General features: G+C 36.3%; 1 protein-coding gene across 5 annotated transcripts in view; it reads left to right on the forward strand.

Moving 5' to 3' along the window:
- The window catches only part of Ntng1 (netrin G1), a 365,393-nt gene that overhangs the window by 295,458 nt on the left and 44,859 nt on the right, over positions 1-25,076 (forward strand). For 2 of the 5 annotated variants that reach the window (XM_046427578.2, XM_046427580.1), the window contains exons 6-7: positions 12,842-13,009; positions 17,514-17,648. The exons of 1 other annotated variant lie outside the window; for it this stretch is intronic. In XM_046427578.2, the coding sequence (XP_046283534.1) occupies positions 12,842-13,009; positions 17,514-17,648 (303 nt within the window). Of the gene's footprint in view, positions 1-2,274; positions 2,341-4,733; positions 4,794-12,841; positions 13,010-17,513; positions 17,649-25,076 lie in introns of all 5 variants that reach the window. 2 more of the 5 variants (XM_058573685.1, XM_046427582.2) reach the window with 2 other exon arrangements.

Below are 25,076 nucleotides of genomic sequence, written 5' to 3' on the forward strand. Positions count from 1 at the left end.
ACCAGATATTAAAAATGTATATGGAAACACTATATGAGTTTAGGGGCAACGAATACAAATATCCAGCATTTCAGGACTCCATGTTTCCTTGCAAGGAAAATGCATAGCATATAAAGTTTACCCCACTGGTGGTTCTGAGTTTTAATTTTTCAGTAACAGTAAGCATCCTAAATAATGAAAATTATTTGGAAAAAATGTCTAGTTATATTCTCAGACAAAACAAGGACTTCCATGTCCAAGAAGTTCTTTTAGCTATATGATACAGCAGAAGATCATTAAAATGGAACCTTAGCATCTGCAGGAAGAATCATAAAACACCCCCCAAAAAGAACTGTACACAAATATTTTACTTATTGGAACATGGAATAAAGTTTAATTTATAGAGTTGATTTTTAGAACTCATTTCTAAAATATTACAAAATTATCTCCTTTAATTAAATTTCTTGGCAAAGCTTATTAAAAAGTAATAAATCATATTATAACTTCCTTTTCTTCAAGACAAACATGTCAGTAAGTACTTAACATTAAACTTTCAATCATCACCCCAATTTATGACCTATATTTGCTATTATAGAAAAAATGGAGAGAAATATTTGATGCTTAATAATATAAATGTATTTTACACAAAATCATGCCAACCATGTGAAATCTTTTTCAGCACCATTTCTAGTAATAAAATGAATTCCTTCAAAATGCAAATGTGCAGTTTTTCAAAACTGATCATCAAGGATCAGTTAGACTTTTTCTAGTAATTTAATATCTAGGTATCATCAAAATGCTCAAGTGAAAAGCAACATTTCATCAATCACCCATATATTTTTCTCTACATGTGACCAAATACTTATTTATTTTAAAACATCTGAATATTGATATGGAAGACTATTGCATTCTCTTTCCATTCATAAATATTCATAGATAACAGCAATATCAATAATTAAGATTTTCTTGGCCTTTGCATATACATGTATGAAAGAAGAGCAAAACAGACCAGAGCTGTGTGAGACCTGTGAGCTCAGCTCTTGTAACAAATATTTTTAAAACAAAGTAATAGTGAAAGTCCCATGTCCTGCAAGAATGTTATTGGCTATAATCTAATGATGGAGGAAACAATCTGATAATACCTGTTTACAGTAGCCTAGCCACTTGATATCAATTTCTCAATTATCAGATACTTTCTGAAGCCTTCTTCAGGGCTTTGGCCTTCTTCAAAGAGATCCAATCTAATTAGGATGATGAGAAATAGACCTATGAAATTTAACTAGCAATATGAAGGCTCACGCCTGTCCACATGTCAGTAAAAGATCAGGAGCAGTGACAGCAAATGCTGCAAGAGTATGGAGGCAAGAGTTGTCCTTGTGGACTTGGGTCATCCTGCAGGATGACACAAGAGATAGGCGTTGAGCAGGACTTAATGAATGATAGGATTTGAATCATAAAAGAGCTGTTTCAATAGTCAGGTATATTCAGCTTAAACAAAAGCAGTTTTAAAATATCAAATTTTAATCCTGAGTGTTCTAAACTTATTTATGTATTTATTTATTTAGATGGGTGTATCTGAGACAGAAATACAATTAATTCATAATTTAAACAAATTAAACAATGCTTTTAATTATTTCTGGATTGAGACCCATAACTCTAGAAACACCTTTTGAGCTAAAAGCACCACAGAAACAGACACACATCCATGCATACAAACGTTAGATATGATTGGAAGCACCTTGGAATGTTTTTAAGCCAGAACCACCAGTCATCCCTCTTTTCTTCTCTGAGAAATTGCATCTATATAAACAGGAAATAGATCCACTTCATTTCAGAGATAATGGCTCACACTTAAAACATACCCCAAAGAATCTCTCATGAAAGACTAATGCAACCAGTTCATATCTGTAAATATAAATTCAGTAGAATGGAATCCTCAAGTGAGAAAATATTTCTTTAGTGTTATCTTCTAGTTTCAGGCACCGGCTTAACTTATTGGTTTGGATGGCTGAAGTCCCTATTTGGTTTTTTTGTGTAAGAACACTCTACCTTATTTCAAAAGGAAATGTAGAGCTTTGTTAGGGAAGTGGCTATATATTTAATGTCCATTCAATGTTTTGGGGATCATCAGTTGCCTGCTCTTGTTTGGTGTGGGAGTCATGTTTTGTTTAAGCGCATCAAAGCCAAGTTAAAAGCAGACGTGTGGTTTGTGTCTTTGTTCATTTATTTTCTGTTTAGACCAAATGACATTATAGCTGGAAAATAACATTCCCTGATTTTTCCTGATGCATGCAGATCCTCCAAAGTTTAATAGGATTTGGCCGAATATTTCTTCCCTTGAGGTTTCTAATCCAAAACAAGGTAGGAGCATGTAAAATTCCTACTGACATAAAATCCCACATGTTTGGGGGAAAATCCCATAACCACCTTTAACACTAAGTGAGAGCATTATCATGAATACCATATCTTTTAAAGAATCATAATTTGAATCTTTTCTCCAATATGAAGATTTTCCCAGATATATTAGGGCAAAAGATGAAGGAAAATGAGATGTGTAGAAGTTATAAGCCCTTGAGCAAATTTGCACTGAATGTCAGTCAGTCCCAAGAGAACCTAGAATTTTGTTGCCATCACAGTGTGGATTATAAATAACTCTTTAAAACGTGTGAATGACACAGGCATTGCACTATCTCCCTTTTACTTTTCTTAAGTAAAACTGGTCCCACATTTGTATGGAGGGTCTAGGTAAAGAGATAAAGGTAGTATTGTGACAACCAACAGATTTCGTTTTCTTTTACTATTGCTCCATATTGCAAACTTGTAAAGGTTTGGACCAATCTCTCCTCTCTCTCTCTCTCTCTCTCTCTCTCTCTCTCTCTCTCTCTCTCTCTCACACACACACACACACACACACACACAACAGTAAATTTTCTTTTGTGGAAATTTCACCCTTATAATTGCCATTCATGTCCAAAAGCATTAAGAATAACCTGTTTTCTGTCTGTCCTTACAGCAGTAATTATTTTCTGACTTCTAATGTCAGAAGGAAGAAGGGAAGAGAGGGAGGAAGGAAGGGAGGGAAGGAGGGAGGAAGGCAGGAGGGCACACTGAATACACAGAAATAAATAGAACCTTCAAAAACCCAACAATATGTCAATAAACTTCATAAGCTGCAGGATAATGTTAAGCTCACACTTATTAATTAATATTAGTATATAATGTATATACAAATGCATGCAAGAGAATTTAATATAAAACTGTATTCTTTTGTCTTCTTCCTTCTCCAAAAAACAAAGCAAACACCAACTAAAAACAGGACACATCTTCGACTCCTCCTTTCCTTAGTTATGTACAGGATGTTCTTTCTAAACTCTAATGAATACAGATGGAGAAGGAAATGAGCGAAAGGAGGAACCAGGAAATAGCTGCTAAGCAAAATAAAATATATTAACAATTTGTTGAGAGTCAAATTGGAAGGGCGGCATTTTCAGTCTGTGATCAGAGTGATGAAGTCGAGGCTGTCCTAGATACATGAATTACTAGCAAATAGAATTATCTTAATCATCTTTTCTGAACGAATTTCTTCAAGTTTCTGCATACATGTGGAAGAAGAAATACAGATCAAGCTCACCCCTATTAGTCTAATTCTATGAGGACTCATGGAGGTTTAGTGATTTCATTCTTTGGCAAGTTCAACAAGAGTATCTTGGGTGAAATGCCACTCAGTAGTTCCCACTGAATTTCATAGCTCTGCAAATTATACAACACAAGATCTAAGACTTAACACTTCTCCACAGTGAGTTTTGAACTGAATAAGATTCTATATATTGTTCAAAACCTGAAACACTCATTTAATTATTTTGCTTTGTTTTCTGCAAGTGTCATAAGGACCCAAAGCTTTCAGAGATATCGTTAGGTAATGCCAGTTGTGCTGGTTTAGAATATGGATAATGAACTCAAATGAATCTATTTAAGAAACAGCACAGTTGAATAAAGTGCTTGAACTTGAAATTCTAGTGAAAGGCATACTTTGCAGCAGCAGCCAGTTCTGTGGAGCCGTAATTTATCTTGTCAACATCTGCAAAGAACATCAGGCTCAGTTCCATTTTTGTTATTTTCACAAGCAATTCTTCATGAATAATTGGAAAAGAAATGGCAAGGCAAACTTAGAGAGAAAACCCTGACATTAACAAACTGATATTATCATTGAGAGAATAAGCAGAAAATGACAATTGTTAAGGGTACTCATGTTCAAGGTGACTCTGAGACCAAGGCCCAAATGCTGCTGAATGGTTGACCATTGTGTGGTGTGATGTCTGATAATTCAACTGAAAGTGGTCTAGCTGGTTTATATGGAGACAAACTTATGGAGACAGAGTGACACAGTGAATTGAGGCCATGATATTGCTAATTAACTGTACAGTATAACTGCTAGTTTCAAAGAGGTACAGTTGGGGATCCTAATATCCATATTTTTATGGGAGAAGAATCTTTACTTAACTGGATTCTTGATTTAAATGATAATTCTTTTGCCTCTGAAAATAAAGCTTCTAAACCTTATTACTGACAATGTTGAACCATTTTCAGCCACATAGAAACCCTCCTTGGTAACTGAAACAAACTCTCAGGAGCAAGAGATACAAGAAGTCTTTCCATTTAGGGCTACTTTTCGAGTGGGTTGTTAATAAGATATTACAGTTTGAAAGTTTCAATATTGTTTCTAATTTGCTGTTCATTCTTTTAAACCTATCCAGTTGCTCCCAAATTAGCTTTGTCAACAGTTTCTTCTGTTCAAGTTGCAAACCACAAGAGAGGTAGGAATTCTTGGATTCATACAGTGATTTCATGGTGTTATGTGTTGTGAAACATTGCACTGTATGAATCTGGAATATTTGTGGAGTGTACCCATCAGCTTTTTGGTGAGGCATGTTGACTGATACCTGAGAATGTCATCTGTAAGAAAATAAAAATGCTTCACTCAGAAATTTGACCACAATTAAAGATGTTGCAACATTTGTTTTCTGAAAGATTAACGTGTGAGAACTAATTATAACAGTCTAGGTTCCTGTTTAGACCATAATCTAAGATCCCTGACTTGGACACTTGTTAGCACTGAAAATAAGGAAACCCACTTAGCGTGCGTTTCATTGAAACTTTCCATGAAGCCAGAATGGCAGCTTCCATATATGGTGCCCATTTTACTTTGTGTCAAATGAAAACACCTTGGAATGTGTGCTTCCAAACATCGTTTTGAATGAATTTGAAGAATATTTGTGGAGATCTGCACTGAGTTCCATGTTGATGATGATCCAAAATTAATAGTCATATTACTTTCTTCAAATGAAAGCAAGCAGTATCTCATCTGTGACTCATAAATGGTCCATTCCAGCGAGCATTCATCATTCACAGAATGAAGGTTTTTCAGGAAACATAAACACTCTGTTTTTAGTTCACCATTTTTCTTTAAGTGTCCCGTGTAACAGGTGTGTCTTATGTTTCATCCTTGACTGTTGGGCATATGTCATTTTGTTCTTTTCGTTCTGCTTTTTTCCCCCTATGAGATATCTCTTACAAAGAAATATAATTATTAACAAAACCTAACTTACTTTGAACCACTTGGTAAAAGTGACAGTAACAGCTTTCCTATTGCTTACTGAATTTCATCATTTTGCAGATTTAGTCAATGTTGAGTTTGTCCTTCTGTGGTATATAAAGAAAAGGAGAAGACTGGTCAGGAGCCCGGAAAAAGGGGCTTTAAGCTTTGTGTTAAATTTGCCACACACTGTCTTTGAACTGTGGAACATGGAAGGTGACCTTTTGAGGGTAATCTAAACAGATTTGAAATTTGGGGAAGTAAATTAAGAACAGAGCAGCCTCCCGTTCAGAGACTAACAAGCTGATTTGGGCAGGTGGTACATGGAAAAGCTGTAGCAGCCAGTCATTAAGGCCTCAGTAGGAATGCCATTCCTCATCTATTATATGCAAATCTGTGGAGTGACCCAAAGAAATAAAGGAAAAAGGAAGTAAAAGGGGGTTTTACAAAGTCCATCTTTTTATGTCACATCAAGCTGCTGGATACACAAGAGGCCTCTTGACTTGGAACTGGACCCTGTGTCTTTCACTCTCTCATTTCTTGAAGAGACTGCACTAATGAGGTTCAAACACATCCAAAAAGTCACCTAATGAAGAAGACATAATTGTAAAATGTGTAGAAAAAGTTCTATAGCTACAGAAGGGTGCGAGATAAGATGGGGTTGGGACAGGACCAGAGAACGTCAGAGCCTCTTAATTCTCATGGCTGAGGTGCTCCCTCAGGCCCCAGAGGAAGTGTCATCCTGTTAATGTGATGAAAATACTTTGAGTTTTAATTCCTTTACCTGCTAGCTAAAGTCTTATTCCCAAATCCTCTCTTTTTGAATGACTAAAATGAATTTTCATCAGCTAGGATTTGAATAAGCTTTTTTCATTTGAAAAGAAAAAAGATACCTACCTGTGCCACATTCAGAGTATTTTATATAATATTCACATAGGTAATGTAATAACATGATTACAAGCAACTGGAGAACAATAAGAAAGAAATAAAAGGGAAATCTAATCCCCTCCTCTTTCTGACATTTTTTTTTCTTCAATTCTCTTCATCTCCAGCTGTGTTTCCCTATGAATCCAACTTCCCCAGTCAGTCTTAGTCAGAAGGCATCTTTGTTTTGTAATATTTCTTAGTTGTCAATGGACCTTTATTTTATGTATTTATATGTGGTGCTGAGAATCGAACCTAGTGCCTCACACATGCTAGGCAAGCGCTCTACCACTGAGCCACCATCCCAACCCCCAAAGGGATCTTTTAACTAACCTCTTAGGAGGCTCCAGCCTTTGCTAATATGGAAAGTCAATTTTGACCTCTTCTCTGCTTCTGAAATATCTCTACCCTTTATTGTTTTTTAACTTAGCTACTAAGAAATACTTTATTTTTATAATTGTTTTATATGATGGAACATATGGCATATATGTGATATATAATATATAATATGGAAATATACACAATATAATATTATGAAGCATAAAATATTATTCATAGTATTTTTTCCTGTCTTCTCACTATAATACTAGACCAATGACACTCAATGTGTCCATGGTGGGCAGGGATTGGATTTTGCCTCCTGGAAAACATGTGACAGTATCTGGAGACATATTCAGTTATCACAGGCTAGAAGCTGCTACTGCTTCTAGTGGATAAGGCTGGGGATGTTTCTGAATACTCTACAATGTGCAGGACAGCCCCACCCAACAAAGAAGTATTTGGCCCCAAATATCAGTCATGCTGAGACTGAAAAACCCTGCACTAGACTGTAGAACTAGACTTAGTTCACTTTGTCTCTGGGCATGTGATGCCCCGTTCAACACAGCTCAATAAATAGGTAAATATGTGTTTCCAGTTCTTGCCCTACCACATCATTATATATATATATATATATATATATATATATACATATATATATATATATATGTATGTATATATATATATATATATATATATACACATACATATATATGCGCTTTGGAGACCCCCTTTCACTTGGTTTTGTTTATAAAACAGTAATAACACCTGAAAATTATATACCTATGATCTACAATGTGATTTGAGATCAAAAACTGTATAAAACCATAGCAATTTTCAGCAATCTACTCTTTTAGATAAACTGATTTGTGCATAGGTATATAGTCAATTCTCAGATAATATAATTACTAACTCAGTTATATTTTATTGTGTGGCTGTTGTTTTTCTAAACTCTTTAATATATGCTAGATTCTCTTAGGGGATTAAAGTGGTAGAATAATAAATTTAAATATACCTCTACTCCATCTCCAAAGGAGGTGCCTCGGGATCACCATTCATTCATTTATTCATTCATTCAAAATCATTTTTTGAGTGATGAGTATGTGCCAAATGATGTTTTCAGTTCTGTGATTACAGGGATAGACAAAATAGACAGTCTATACTTATATATTTATAGTGGGAGCATAAGAGGGTAATTTTTAATATAATTTTCAGATATTACAAATTCTATGAGAAAATGGATTAGGAAATTAGGGGTCCTGATATTTGGATTTGGGGCTACTATTTCAGGTAAAGTGGTCAGAAATTTTTCTTTGAACAGAGATTTTAAAAAGCAGCTAGGAAGCAAGTAGTGTGTAATATTTGAGGTGGATTCTGGGAAGGAGTACACCAGACACAGGTAATGGCAAGCATAATGATCCTGAGAAAAAACCTACATGTTTTAGGAGCAACCTTGAGATGTCACACAGAAGTGGGGAGGCACATGGTGGCCTGGAGCCTCAGGGAAGCCAAGGGCCAAAGCATCTGGGAATGAATAAAGTACTTTTATTCTAGTGAGATGTGAAGCCATTGGAAAGTGTCACTCTGAAGAGATTATCATAAGGGTAGAACCCAGGAAAGCAGATTGGAGAACAATGGCAATAATCCAAGTGAGGAGTGACAGTGACCTTAACCAAGGATGAGATGGTAGAGATGTATTTTAAAAGAATAACCAAGAAGGTCTGCTATTGGATTGGTTGTAGGGAGTGGGGAAAAAGAGGTGCATCAAGAATAAATCCAGGCATTTGGAAGAAGAATGAAGCTGTTATTTACTAAGACGGGGCCACCTGGTAAGCAACAGTTTTAGGAAGGTAACACAAGAGCTCAGTGTTGAACACTTAAAAATTGAGGTATTTATTAAATGTTCAAGTGGAGATACTAAAGAGGCAGTTCAAGTCAGTATACGAGTCTGAATGCAGTCTCTCACTGGAGAGTTGGTCCAGGCTGGAAATAATTATTTTGGAATGGTCCACAGGTGGATGGTTTTTAAAGACATGGGACTGGGCAGAAAATATCTAAGGTAAACCTTAAGGTCCAAGGACTAAACCTTTAGACATTTAAGGAGATAAGGAGAAAAATGAAAGGTCATTTAAAACAAATGGGAGGAGTAGGTAAGGGGGAGAACACCGAGAAAGTGATGGTCCCCGAACCCCCTTTTAAGGAAGGACTGACTGCCCGGCAGCTCTGAGGAATCCATTGAGTTAAATATCATTAATTAAAAGTGGGATTGGTTTCAAAGTGGTTGGAGGAAAAACTTCAGCCATGTTCAGCTGCCAGAATGTAGACATGGAGAGGTGGAGAGCTGAATTTAACCAAGATCAGGTTTTTCCCAGGGTACTAGGATGAGGGGATAGAGGGGCAATGAAGTATAGTAAATGAAGTAAATATAAGGATGGACCATAGATTCCATACTTAATAAGAACAGAAGGGGAAGGCTAGGTGTGGTGGCAAGTGCCTGTAATCCCAGCAACTCCGGAGTCTGAGGTAGTATAATAGCAAAATCAAGTCTAGTTTCAGTAATTTAGCAAGGCTGTAAGCAATTTAGTGAGACTCTGACTCAAAATAAGAAGGGTGAGAATGTAACACGGTGGTAAAGTGCCTCTGGGTTAAATCCCTAGTACCCTCCCCACAAAAGAGAGAGAGACAGAGAGAAAGAGAGAGAAGGGGAGACATGGCAGAGCGTTAAAGAATTATTAAACTACTAGTATCACCCTTTCAGTTTCTTAATATGAATGCCACTCACATTATATCATTAATGATCATTAATGGGGTTTGTCCCTCAGTGAAAGGCCTAGGTATTAAAGAATGGTAAACTAACAAGAGTACAGGAAAATAATATGGCACTCTAATAATATATCTGAAATGCCTTTCATTTCTATCATGTTCTCATGTTTTTCAGATCATTTTTAAAAATTTTTTCCAAAAAAATTTCATATTTAATATTCTCAAATATATAATGGCCAGAGAAGACAGCTTAATTAAGGTCACAAAAGAGTCCTAGATGTTCTAAAAGAATCAAGTTATTATTAATCCATCTCATAGATTTTAAAACATTTAAATGTTCACTTATTTTCTGAAATAAGTCTATAATAGTATGTTTAGCTGAGTATGATCTCTTATATAATTATTTAACTTTTCCTACCAAAATTAATAGATAAATTTCCAAAAGAGACCCACAAAGAATTAATCATCACAGAAATGTGTACTACTCACTTAATTTGAATTGTAGTAGGCAACAACGCTACATTTGAATGGCCATGATGAATCATGGAATGGGTCTCCACATGTTGTGTTTGAATATCTTTTTTTTTTTCTCTCAGTGTTTGGTGTTGAACACAGGGCCTTGCATGCACAAGGTGGGTACTCTGTCACTGAACTTCTGACCCAACCCTGACCTTGGATATCTTACAGATATATATTTTTCTTCATTATGGTTTTATCAGATGCAGCTAAGCAAGTAGTTCTGGCCATTGGACAGAACCTGCAGAATCCTTTACCACAAAGGAATCATGTTATGAAAATTCTTCAGCTTCACTCTTCACATTCACTCAGTTTTATCCTCTTATGCTCTTTATTCCTTTCACCAGAAGTGCCAAGTCCCACCCACCCCCCTTCACCATTTTAAAATAAACTCTACCTGCTTCAATGTTCAAGTCGTATGGACATTTTTCCTAATTCCATCAGGATAAATGAATTTCTCCTTCTATCTAGATTGCTTTGTGTGTCTATTTCATTTTCTTAGCACTACGGTTTTTTTTTTTAGCTATCTGAGCATGTGTTTGTCTTACCCACTAATCAAACTTCTGGGTTGTTCCAAAAAGTTCCAAAGATGAATTTTTACACATAAGAGATGCTTTCAAAAAAAAAAAAAAAGATGGGTTCATTTAATTAGGTACACCAAGGACCAACCTGGATTGGGGAATCTGAAGAAAGACAAAGAACACAGGCCTCCCCCAGAGGAGGAGACCTTGAGGATGGTTCTGTCATTGCTCTCTCTTCAGAAAGCTCTAAAGAAATCCTTGGGAAACAATTAGATTTGGATCCTGCCACCACTGTTCCTGGGAGGCTGCAGGCTAGAAAGATTCTTACTGCTTCACACCCTCAGAGGATGAAAGCTCTAGAACCCTTGCCAGTACACACAAGTTGTAATTCAAGCAGGTATCATGGAGTGAAGTGAATGCTTGTGTTTTACTAAAAGAATTTACTTTGGTAATGTGTAACTCTATTATTATTGGTGGTGGTGTTATTATTTACTTGGCATGACTTATTGAATTTATTTTCTTATTTGACCTCCTATATTGATGTTTCAATGCCTTCTTCTCCCAATAACCTCCTTTCTCTCTGATTTCTCCCTATTCTTATTCCCAGCCACACTCCTGCACATGATTACAGCAGACCTCAAAGACAGGAAGTGACTTGGCTTCACACACTTCTTCTTCTTCCCTGGGTATCTTCTACTCTTTGCTAAGCCCTGGGTCCTTCAATTCTTGTATCCAAATTGAATATCATTCTGTCAGGACCTTAACCTCAGCAGGCTACTGGATTAATCAGCTTTCTAACAAATGAAGCACACTCTTCCAATATGTGATAGTGTATTAACAATTTTTAGATATATTTACCTTTCCTTATTCTTCTTTACTTACTTGATAACACTCAATTTTATTCCGATCCTCAAAATGCAATATTTCTCAGATTTTATGTAGGCCAAAAAAGTATTCTGACTACTGGCATAGTACCTAGAACATAACAGACTAACTCAATGAACTATTGAGTGAATAAGTGAATGGATGGAAGAATGAATGGATTCAAATTTGATTGTGTTTGGCTTCCTGGTGGGAAAAATAAAATCCAGACACAAATGAGAAGAATATTTAATAGATAAACAGTTTTCAGTATTGGGATTGTCCTACTTTACAATTGTCCAGCTAGGCCTATCCCCATCTTTTGAGAAGACACGGTAGATTTCCCACCTACTTATCACTCACAGTTTCTTTTCTGTTTCATTTAATAACTATTTCTCCAACAGAAGGACCATCTTTACCATTTATTTTTAAACATTTGAATTAGATTAACAGGTTCTTGCTTTGGCTGAGATGAGGCAATCCAGTCACCTTCCACCATCCCCAACCGCTCTCATCCTCTTCGTCTCCCTGTCTTGTTTTTCCACCATCACTCCAAGCCTCAGAGGCTAACATTTTAGAGAGAAAAAGGAAACTAAATCCGGACATATAGAAGCTGCGTACAGCCCCCCTACTCCGCCTTTTTTTTTTTTTAGCAGATTTAGCACAAAAATCGAAAGAAAAGGACATTGTAAGAGTACATTTTTTAAAGAATAATTTCCCTGATTTTTATGTTTTCTCTCATATGTAAACATGCAGATTTCACCCAAAGAAAGTCATGAAGATCCATCTTCTCTTAACACTGGGAAAAATTCAAAATGTAAAATTGTGTAGTTGTCCTGATCCCTGTTAAATTTGCCACAATTTCTATGAAATCCTGACCAGGTTGCTCTCTTGACATGAACAATAGTGAGACAAAGGAACCACAGGGGACAGGAGATTCTGACCCTCAGTGCTCACGTGCTTCCCTCCTTCTTTTAAAGACTGCAAATGTGAAAAGAAAAGAGGGGAAATGGTGCAAAGACAGTAAAGTGTTCCATATGCAGAAATTAGACTTTTGCATCAATAGAAACCAAGTTTTCCCAAATTTTAAAAGGTGTACACCTGCAAATGCTTCTGTTCATCTTGTCTGCCAAGAATTAATGATCTTCAGTCATGTTCTGAATGTCCGACCTTTCTATCCTGCTTGAAACAGATGCTACTTCCATGCCAGTCACAACCACCTGTTGTCGCCATGTGTTGTGTTGATTCAATATATGTGATGTCATTCCACCATCTTTTCTCCATCCCTCATTTCACCCAAGCATGTAGTGTGCTATTTCTCTGCTGCTGTATACACTCTGTATACATTTCTGTTCTTCCTTGCAAGACTGTGAATGCTTCGGCCACTCCAATCGATGCAGTTATATCGATCTGCTAAATACAGTCATTTGCGTGAGCTGTAAACACAACACTAGAGGGCAGCACTGTGAGTTATGCAGGCTGGGCTACTTCAGAAATGCTTCTGCACAGCTGGACGATGAGAATGTGTGCATAGGTCAGTTCCATTATAATTTCAGCTTTTGTTCTGTGCCTTTGGAGCTATGGGGAGCTATCTAGGGCAGAGAGGCTGATGATATGCACCACAGCTGTGCAAAAATGAACTTTCTCAATGGAGCAAATGTCCTCGTGGTAGACTTAAAATTCATTTGTACTGGTTGAAATCATACATGGGGGCTATATTTTGAAGCCTTATGTTGTTGTTGGTCTGAGAAATCATGTTTAGGAAATGAATAAGTTGCTTTCCTTCTTTATTCTTTTCTTCTTCTTTTTTTTTTTTTTTGCATGAATTCTTAAAACCTGGTAATTTTGACTTATTTTTTGAACATAAATTGTGCATTCAACTTTAAAATGGAAATTCATTGTGCAGGATTTAATTATGAATATGAAAATTTGAGACACAAATCCATGCATCTATTTGGTGATCAAGTTTTGGGGAATAAAAATGTTGCCATTTAGAATTGAAAGCTACCAGCAACTGATCATAGAAAATTTTGCCTTTTTCATCCACAGTAAAGAAATTCCATTTATTCAATTTTTCCTTTAGTCTTCCCAATGCCAAGTAATTTCTCAATTAATTCTCCAATCTTGCAAGATGCATGAACCCTAGAAAACTGGGTCTGTGGAGTCCTTTGAGCATACCTTCCCTCCATAAATGACTACTGATCTTGTCTCCTGGGGAGGACTAGATACCCTACCCTCTTAAAAAAAAAAAAAAAAGCTTCTTCTATCTTTCTCATAGTAGGACCTGTTTTTAAAAAAAAAAAGATGGAAAAATAATAAACAATAAATGGAATTTCACTCCATAACTTAGTCTGAAAAAATGCATATCTTTTGAATATGGTGACTGTTACCATACTAGTAGTTAGCTATATAGACCACCAATTTTAAAGATAGTCTTTGTTTTTTTCACATGAAAACTAAATTAAATAAAATACACATTATGGAAAATTCCAGGTGGTCTTTTCATGTTTAAAAAAAAGAAATGATTTGGTTACCAAGGTCATGTAGATTCCTGTCAAGTGTCACTTAAAATAGTTGTACAATTGTTTTGAATTAAATTTGGTGAAGTATACATAATCTTCTTTATTTCTACAATATTTTATATTTTTCAAAATGCTTCCTTATTTATTATTTGTGAAGTAGTGAAGAAAGTACTGGACTTAGCCTGGAGAGCTGGGTTCAAGTCCCAGTTTGCTATTTAATAGGTATATGTCTTAGGTAAGTCATGTGAGCCTCCTGGTGAAATCACTAGCAGATGTGAGCACAGTAAACACTGGGTAAACTGTGAACTGACCTGCAATATTTTTTTCAATTTAATCTTCATTTATAAAACAGTAGGGTAAGTATTACATTGATAATTTCTGCTATTTGAGAAAAAATAAGGCAAATTGACCCAATTGTTCAGCTTTAGCAAAGGGCTTCCTGACTTCAAAGACTGAACATCCTCTCCTAACCACTCTGACACAATTAGCAAAGCTGAGCATGTCAGATTTTGACTCATAGTATGTTTTCTGGATGACAGCAGCAATTCCACTCTGAGCTTGTGAACAGAAGTTCAATTGCCTTCATAACACTTGGGTTTCAAAGATTTGAGGATATTAATAAAAACCAGAAGACATGTAGCTGTCTGAATTTTGAATGCAGAGTGTATTCCACTGAATGCCATTTGTAAAGATATATAAATGTCAAGCTATAAATATGGAAGCAACAGAAAAGGCAAAATAAATAGGAGCACAAAATAAAACCTAATCATCTTACAAAATATGCAAGATTACGTACAATGTTTCACAATATTTAATAGTTTAAATAAATATTAAGAAAAAGCCTTAAAGGAAAAGATTGTGTATTAAATTTAAGAGGATACACCACAAGTAATTGAGAATTAATTTTAACATCATTTCATCTAGAAAGCACTAATGAAAATGAATGGATATTTACCTAACTACAAAATTACACACTAATCTCAGAAACTGAATTTTATCTAAGTCTTTTCTAAATTAAAATTCTTTTTAAAATGTACTTGCCAATTCTTTAACAATCATAAATTAAATTCACCATCCTGACTGTGAGGGAACAACTCATATCTTTGATAGATGTAGACTCTGTGTTGAAATAGATGTTTTAAAGTACTTGCATCATTTTATATTATGGCAAATATAAAATGCAGCTGGCTCATCCATGTTGCCACGGTGATCACTGCTTTGTGATTACTGGTGAATTTACCCATTTGTCATTCAAATTCCAAACACAGCCATGTCTCCAAAGATGCATGTAATCATCCTGTGGTGATGCACCAATTACATGAAGGTGGCACCCTCGCATGCCTCTGTTTCATATAAACTTGAGCATTGAGCAGGAAGCAAGAGGACACATGGTTTGTGACCTTGGGTAATCACTGTTAATAATCCCTGCTAAAAAGCTTTGCATCAGAATGAAACAGAGGGCTCAGCAGTTGCTGCTAAACATATCTCTAAGTTATGATGTATTATTTTTAATTCTCCTTGAAACCCAAGATCAGGTAATCAGAGGTACCACATATAGAACAAAATAAACACAAGACAATTATAATATCCATAAATCAACTGTAGCATAACTTTTTAATCAAGCCACCCAAAGCATTTTTATAATATAATAGTCCTGTGTATTCATAGTTTCATGGGCTAAAATATGATCCTTCAAGGATATTCCCATTTCCCAACATCTACCATGCAACAAAGCTCAATGGGTGATATTTTTTTTAAAGCTGAATTATTTATAAGTAAGGTAGAGGGTAAAACCAGTCCTCTTCTTGATATGTGTTTTCATGATGATAGCTTAGATGATACACTGTTTGGGTTTTTTTGTTTTGTTTTGTTTACATTTTTTGCATCTATAAACTTATATTAATTGATTGTTATGGGCTAATTAACTAGCACAGTATGTGAATTCATGGTGGCCAGATGTAACTCTGTTAACTGGCTTAAAAAATTTTGGTGATTCACTGTCGACTTATACACTTTAAATAGTAAGAACATATTATAGTTTTGGTATAGGTACAAACTTACAGTATACATATGCACAAACACTGAAAAACACAACAAAATAACTATTTTAAAATATGTTTTTAAAACATCTCCCATACACAAATATACATTAGAATAAAAAATGTCCCTTAAGAAAAAAAAACTTAGTTATTAAATACAAACCAACCCAGGCAAAGGGGCATTTCAGAGTTTATTGAGTTATACTTTTACCTACATATGTCTCTGTTAGCCCTAAAAATGCTTGTGTGATAAGAACGCTGAACTCAAAATCTGACAGCATGAAATTAATCTTAATTCTGAGGAACTCCACATTCTTTGAAGAAATTATCTAATTAGCCTCTATGACACAAAGTTAGAGTAAAGCCCCTGGTTCCTCTATAATGTTAACCTCATTGCTAATCTAACACACTAAACTTAATTATATTAAATGGAAGTTCTCTGGACTTGGTTGGTCAGTTGGTCAGTTGGTTGGTTGTATAATATTATTTGGATTTTGGCAGAAAACTTCTTAATGTGCCCCTTTTAAAATAAAAGAAATTGAGAGACAGAGAGTTATAATAAGTTACCCCAGAGTAAATAGATTGGTAATAAAGAAAGGGACTTTGGCTCACAAATTCTTTAAGGGGCACACTGCCTATGCATTCCTTCCAGGCTTTTTATCAAAGCCCACCCAAGGAACTCCTACTGATTCAAATGTTAAATACAATAGAGCTTCAGAAGTGAAATATCCTATATGAGAATATGTGCTGAATCAAGAAAATGTTCTGTTTATTCTTTACTATGCGAAGTTGTATTATCCTGGTAGCAGATATTATGATGAAAAATATACATCTGAAATTACATCTGGGTTGAAATTTATTTGGGATTATGAAATTTAGTTTTCTTTCATGATCATTAATCTCAGCTGCATAAAAGCTGTACCATCATGCCTAGCAACTACACCATCTAAGGGCTCATCACAAAACAGTATATACATAAATAAGTTAAGGAGCTGTCCCAAACCATAAAGCAAAACTACCTTAGAGTAAGCAAAGTGCTTTCATATTGCACTTTTTAAATGTTCAGCAGTTCTCGAATATTGAGTGTAACAGATAAGCCCATTTGAATAATTTAAAACAGATTTTACACTGATGGCATATTGATTTATCCTTGATATACAAACTTCTCATGGTGTTCATTAAACCATCTAAAAATGCTCTAACAAATGGAATCTCCATTATAATGTGTTACCAGTGAAAAACATGATGTCTTATTTCCTTGGAAGTTTTCAGTTGATTTCCTCCCATATCATAAAAATGATATCATGGAAGGCTAAGCAAATAAATAAATGGTCCTGAAATAGCCATATTTGCTGAAGCATTTCATTAATGGACATATTTCTTTAAGTAAGTGATGCATTTAAGTGACGCTCCTGTGTTGATAACCTATAAGCCATGCGGACTTGTCTCCAGCCTGTGTGTTGTCTTGTTTCTACAGAGTGTTATTGTAACCCTTTGGGCTCAATCCATGATCGTTGTAATGGCTCAGGATTTTGTGAGTGTAAGACTGGAACGACAGGGCCTAAGTGTGATGAGTGTCTGCCGGGAAATTCCTGGCACTACGGCTGTCAACGTAAGTAACTCGGGAGCTGCCCTCTGCCTGCTGCAGCATGGCTGATTCTGCTTGTCTAGGCCTGTGCGTGCAGCTTCTCAGAGCAGAAAAAGACTCAAATCTCTGACAAGCTTTAAAGGCTACTTAGTGCCCCTGCCCATAGAAAAGAGTGATCCATCAGCTGTCCAGCTGGCTTCTTTGATGCTCATCTTCTTTGCCTGTGATGGCGGGCGCAACTTATATTGAAATATTATATGGAGATCCGTGTACCTGGCCAGACCATAAATTAAGTAGCACAATAGGGACCCAGCTTGGAAATCCTCACCACAAAATGAAGGGTGATGTGTATGTGGTTAATATATTTCTTGAACTGAAAGCTACCCTGGAGCTCTGGAGTTCATAAATTAAATGATATCTGCATAACTTATTACCACCTTTTCTATCATACCCATCATGGAATCTTAACCAAAAACCTGGCAGTAATAAATCAAAGGGATATTTAAATGCCAAGATAAAATAAATGACAAAAATCAATATTGGCTTTAATCCTTTGAGGTTAGGCACCACGTGGCAAGCCTTAGACAGGTGCCATTTAGTTTGGCCTCATTTCTCTGGATATTATCAAGTCTTCTTAAAAGCTTGTCAAGGCAGGTGGCATGTCAGTGTACACAAAGAACAGAAATTTTAAATCTGAGGAGAAACTTCCCCCTGCCATGAATAACCTTTTCTGCTTTTTAATTCTGCACTAACTTTCCATTGCCTCTCTATATAGTTAACTTTCTAATACTAAGTAATCACAAGGTGTATCCTCTAGGGTAAACCAGTTCAATAGAAAATAATGCAAGCCACATATAGAATTGTGGATATGTTGTTATCCACATTTTTTAAAAAAAAAAAGTAAAAAGAAACTGGAGAAATTGATTTTAACAACTTATTTTATTTAACCTCAAATATCAAAAATTATGAAGTATATGTTTTCCATTTTTCATGATTTTTGGAAGCAGGAGTGTGTTTTGTATTTGCAGTACATTGCAAGACTTAATAGCCACATGTATGGTTACCATATTGGTCAACACAACTCCAGAGTTCTTTTTGCTTACTTTATACTTGAAAAAAATATATATCAGCATGCAGGTACTATCTGGAGCTAATTTCTATGGGAAATTATATGTTATTTCTGTAATACAACAATAACTGCTAGACTCTATATAATAAATATTACATGATAAATTCTATAATAATAGCTGAATACAGCCAATTTTTATAGAAAATTATATAGAAAAATCTACAGGAAATTATAGAATGTTCTATCTGCTGCTTAAAAAAAATTTATACTTATCTGGCAGCTACACTTATACATAATGCAAAACCAAAATGAAATGCCATGGGCAGCAACGAACTGTGACAGTAAGTAGAGACATTTGGCATTGAGCACATCAAGATTAGGATGGGATCCAAGAGCTGGAGGTTGAGGTCTGCAGTCATGCTGGAAAGAGCATTAAAAAGTATTCAGATCCTCAGAAGTCAAGCTACACACCTGCACATAAACTCTGGATAAGACCCCAGGTTAAAAGGCTTATGTGCCATAGATTACCAGAAAGCTCTAGTCCCTAAGGGTGGATCCCAGAACCACATGAGGAGACAGGACCCAGCGGGCAGCCTTTCATCCTGGAAAACCTGGACACTGAAGAACTGTCAAGCAGTCAGAAGAGGAAAAGAGATACAGAAGAAGAATTGAAGTAAATATCCAGGGGATGGAGGCATAGCTCAGTGGTAGAGTGCTTGCCTAGCATGGGTGAGACCCTGGGTTTGAGCTCCAGCACCACATAAAAATAAATAAACAAAATTAAGGTATTGTGTCCATCTGCAACTGAAAATAGTTTATAAAGGAAATATATACCAAGACTCAAGGCATAAAGAATAAGAAGACACTGTAATTAAGATACACCTTTCAAAGAGAAAGTGTCATATAAAATTCTTGGTCCAGGAGGACCTACTGAATGAATTCCTGGGGTGTAAACAGGGTAAGAATTTGGAGTGGAAACAATTCATCTTGGCTTGGGGAAAGTAACCCAAAAAGAGCCTAACTCAGTTTTTCTAGGTTATTTACTGGGATATTGTAAAACGTTACAATGTCACCAAAAAGTTATAATGTCACCAAAAATTCCTACTGTATCTAAGCCTGTGGTGTTCCAATCATAAAACCCTCTGTGCCTCAGTTCCATCATCCCCATACTTGTTATATGGACCACTGGGATGATGGGGAATAAAACTATCCATTCTTTTGAGGATGTACTGAGTCCCCACTATGACTCAGGAATTGGGCAAATGATAGAGATTACAAGGCTGAAAAGAGGTAACTGCTGTGGACATTTGGACACGGGCTTCACCACCTGGAGTGAGAGGCTGGCATGCAGCCCTCCAGGTATAATAGAAGGAAACCAGAACTAAGGAAGAAGTTTGTACATGGCTATTTTCTACTACATCCCAGATGGGCATAAAGCTCCCCAGAGAAGGGGAGTAGTGAAGGATTAAGAAGTATTGGAGGATTAGGCGGAGCTCTCCAGGATAGAAAAAGTGGGCACAGGTGCATGAGCTAACCACACTGTGTTCCAGAAATATCGAGTAGTTTTGATCATCTTATCGGAATGAAGAATGGAAACCACCATACTGTAGAGAGATGGGATTCAGTATAGGGTTTTAAGCAGAGAAATTAAAGGATTGGATTTATTTTTGAAAAGATTATTCTAGTATTCATTTAAGGATTGGTATGGGTTGAGACTAGATTTGATATGCGAAATTAACATATTTCAAACTTACTTTTGAGCACATAAGAGCACTCACTCTGAAATCTTTCTTGCCTTCCCTCAGACCCACCCACATAGGCTAATATTTTATATTAAAATATAGAAATTCTTCAGCTACTTCCCCATTTCCTGAAAGTGCCTTTCCCTTGGATCTCTTAGACCAGCATCAAGATCCAGCAACTAACTGGGTAACATGACAGGAATCTGCCTTCGTATTTTAGCAGGTATCCATTCTGATTAGCTGGTGCTGGTGGGTTAGTAAATATTTTTCAGTCATCCCTATGTCTTCACACACATAAATACACACACACACACACACACACAAAATGCTCCTTATGCCACTCTTTGTCTTTTCCCCCTCCATTCAAACACACACTGCTACTTGGTCTGAGTCAAACCCATTCTTGGTTTGGCCACAGTATTAGTGGCAGAGATCTTAAGCTGGCAACAAGAAACCAATGCCAAGAAGAAAGACAGTCGTAGAGTAGGGATGACAGTAACAACAGCAGTAATGAGCTGGCAGTAAATGAGCATTTGGGTAGGTGCTGCCAGCGAGGGCCCATGATAGATTCCAGAGTCTGAGATATCCAGGTCCAGGGCTCTCATCATCCCAGAGGATTTCCAAACGGCAGTGTGGAACTGTAGTCCAAAAGGACTTGAATTTCAGAACAGAAAGTGAAGAAAGGGATCCAATTACTGACACTATCATTTACATCCTGTGAGTGAAACAACGAGAATAAATGTGCTCTTTAAGTGGGTTCTGGATTTATACAGACCTGGGCTTGATATCCATTTCCTTCCCTTAGTACTAGCAAGGCTTGGAGGAAATGACTTCAACTCTCTAAGCTTGCTTTTTTATGTAAGGAACAGGGATAATAATAAGGAAAATAATGAAAATGGACCTGGTGGTACACAGAAAAACACCCAATTATTATCACTTAGTTCTGAGTACATGTAGAGTAACAAAACACTAGATAAGAAGCCATATCCAAAATCTTATTGTCCAATGTTAGTGCAGACTTCCAGAAAGATTGACCACTATTGAAGCCCTGAACTATTAACCTAGGGGCTTCTAAAAAGCCTTTGGTTTGAGACAGGGCTGATACAAGAGGCTTTCGCAAAGCTGACCCCAAAAGTCCCTGTGAGGATTCAACTGTGGAAATTAAAGAACTCCTGGTTCATCAGTGAACTTGCTGCCTGAGGGTGTCACCAACTGCATGCCCCATAAATGTTAGCTAGTCTCTGTGAAAGAAAAGGTGAAACACTTGACAACCACCAGAATGAATGGTCTTTAGACAGCATGAAAAGAAAACAGAAGGAAAAAGGTTTCAAGGAGGCCTGGCAGAGTCAAAATTAGTGATTAGGTTGCCAGTGGAAGAATGAGATGTTGAGAAGAAAAATAAGATTAAAGAAAAAAAAGACCCTTTTTGAAATCAGAAAAGAAAAAATAGCCAGATCTCAGAGAATAAAGCTGAACCTTTTAAAGACAAAGCAGTGTTCCATGCTACACATAAAATATGAAGAGTTAACCCTGTTACCAGCACCAAGGGGACTGGACAGAGGTTTATGAGTATTTGGTTTGACAGAATACAAATAGCCAAATGTGGAATGAATGAGGCTGTGAGGAGCTGTGTTGTCTTCCTAGAGGGCATATGTGAGATGCTTTGCATATGTAAGATGCTTAAATAAACAATTCTCGGTTTATTAAATTGTTTATTAAAGAGAATTGTTTATTAAATTGTTTATTAAAGCCACCATTGCTACCCATTGTTTATTAAAGCCACCATTGCTACCCATTTTTTAAATAACATATGTAAATGCTAATGATATTTTCGTAAGAATTAAGTCTGGGTATTTGAAGTTTAAAGATTTAGTAACATAAGTTAAATGACACAGTTTTGGAATAGAGCTGTAAGAAATCAAGAACTAAGTCCATTTAGCAAGGAGGAGACTGAGATCCAGATGCTGGACCGTGACCTGTAGGATCAGAATGTGGGTTCTTAGAAGAGACCAGGACATAGATTACCAAGAACAGGGAAGCATGTTTAATATGAAGCTCAAAAGCCTGATCAATAATATATTTAATTAAATTAAAGTGAAATATTGGGAAAATTCCCAGATAAAACAGTCAAACCAGATACTGTAAGAAACCATGGGGAATAAAAAATAAATAAAGTCAATTATTTTCAGGAGATGAATAAGAAACTTCTGGGAACAAAATGTTATGGTTTAGATGCATTCCTCTGCAGAGAGTGCTCAATAACTATATATTAGTCTTCTATTACTGCTATAACAAATTGCCCAAAACTTAGTAGCTTCAAACAACATAAATTTATTTTCTTTACAGTTTGATGGTTAAAGGTCTAAAGAGTTAAAAAGTATCTCTGGGAGGCCCTGCTGCAGGCTCTAGGGGAGAACCTGTTTCCCTACCTTTTCTAATTTCTAGAGGTATCATGCATTCCTTTGTTTGCACCCTTTCTTCCCCTGTCTTTAAAGCCAGGAACTTTTCAGCTCTTTGTGCTCTTTGTGCTCCATCATCATAGCTTTCTTTGGCTACAGCTGGAAAAGAGAGAGAGAGAGAGTGTGTGTGTGTGTGTGTGTGTGTGTGTGTGTTGCTAAAGATCAATCCAGGATCTTGCACTAGGCAAGTGCTCTACCACTGAGCCATACCCCAACTTCAGGTCTCCACTTATAGAAGGACCTATACAAATAATGCAGGACACTCTCTCCATTACAAGATCTTTAAGTGGCATCTGTAGTCACTTGCCACATAAGGTAATGGATTCTGGGAAAGACAATGTAGACATCTTTGAAGACCTATTTTATACTGCCTGCTATGCTAGTCATCAAGAATGCCAAGGATAATGAGAGTATCACGGAAGTGAAATGAACTTATGCTTAGAATAAAGATAAGCAAGAGTAAAATGTTATTGAGGAAATACATAATAGGATTAGAAAGGGGAAATGTAGGTTAAGAAGACAGACTTGTAGAGTGAATTAGCAGGTAAAGGCAGTGAAATATTTTTCAGTCAAGATTGAAGACCATGAAAAGGTACTGTGAGAGTGTATTATAGGCGACTTGATTTTTAGAGGAAAAATTCTTAGTGGAAAATTAGAAAATTTGAAGACTCTGTGACCCCTTCATTCCAAAATGAAGGAATTCAAATATCAATATATGTGCTAAAAGATGCATTCAGCTGAAATGCTTACTTGCCTTAATGAGAATTCCTCCACCAAAAGAGTGAAAGAAGTAATTGGGAGAACTATTAGAATCACCTTCTGATAGTGTGGAGGTGCCAGTGTCACATAAGGGAATAATTGCTAATATCCAAAGGATCTTTCTTAATATTCCAGACATTAAGAAAAATTCAAAATGTTTTTGACAAAGAAGGCAACATCTTAGACCCTCCCTACATATGTGTATGTCCATGTATTCACAGACACACACACACACACTTAATCACTGATTTTTAAAAAAATAAAAGCATAAATTGTTTCCAACAGACTACAGAAAAACTAGAGACTTTTAAAATAACCAAGTTAACAATCTAAGAGCCATACTTCAAAGGTGCTGATGAGCATAACTTAGTCCCTACTATGTAAAAATTTCTGCTGAAAATTTAGACTGAAAATAAATTGCAAAAGTGCAGATAAGGTTGGGGGGGTGGTACATGAGCAGTAGCTCAAGTGACAAAAATGTGGAGCTCCTAAAGACCATTAGAGCTTCATTCCAGATGACAGTATGTCTTGAGGAGCCAAGAAGCTATCCTGGTTTTAGACTGAGCATAGCTCCAGAAGGTAACATTTCCACTGAAGTATGCCCTGAGCACCCCACATCAAGAGGCTAGTCCTTAGAAACAGAATCTTATATATGGCAGACAATGATGCAAGAGAGTTCTCTCCTTGATGCAAGATTTTTTGTATGGAGAAGAGGTGACATGGGTTGGTGATCACACGATTTGACATGTTACAGTTGTCAGCAGGTGTTTGGAGGGCTATGATGTATCAAGTAGACCCGTCAGCCCCGTCAGCTCAGGAAGATAGAGCAAGCAATGTGGGTGAAAGGAAGGAAGTGTTTTCCTATAACTATTTTCTCTGGCTGTCTGAAACCATAGAAGGATCCACTAGGGGATGATAATTTTCCTAGTTCTGGAAAAGTTCAAACAGAAGCTTTATGGGCTCTTTCTAGTGATGCTTCTGGAGGGTTTTGGCTTATATAAAAATTTGGGTGAAAAAGCTCTCCTATCTCTTCAGTTTTATACTTCTGACTTCAGAACAAACCCATGGAGCAGAAGAAAGGTAACATGGAAGTGCCCAGGTTGATTTTTATTAGGAACTACTGTTTAGCCATTCATTTTTCCTCCAGACTCTAGCCACTCTTTACCCACACATTTTAGATTCCTTACTTACCACTTCCCACGTTCTCAATCTTCCAAAAGTCAGAAATTAAAGACAATTTGACTCTGTATTTTCTTATGATTGTTTTTCTGTCATAGCTTTACTGCTACTGTAGTTCAGGAGGGTTTCTTTTTTCTTTTTTTTTTTTTTAATATGAGATTAACTTCTCCAGGCCTGACAACTTGTGATCATGGAGATATTAAGACGATGTTTCCAATTGCTTCTGTGAGATGAAGATTATACC

This window comes from Marmota monax, unplaced genomic scaffold (genome assembly GCF_021218885.2).
Source record: "Marmota monax isolate L192 unplaced genomic scaffold, Marmota_monax_Labrador192_F-V1.1 WCK01_AAM20220418_F8-fsc00184, whole genome shotgun sequence".
NCBI classification, from domain to species: domain Eukaryota; kingdom Metazoa; phylum Chordata; class Mammalia; order Rodentia; family Sciuridae; genus Marmota; species Marmota monax.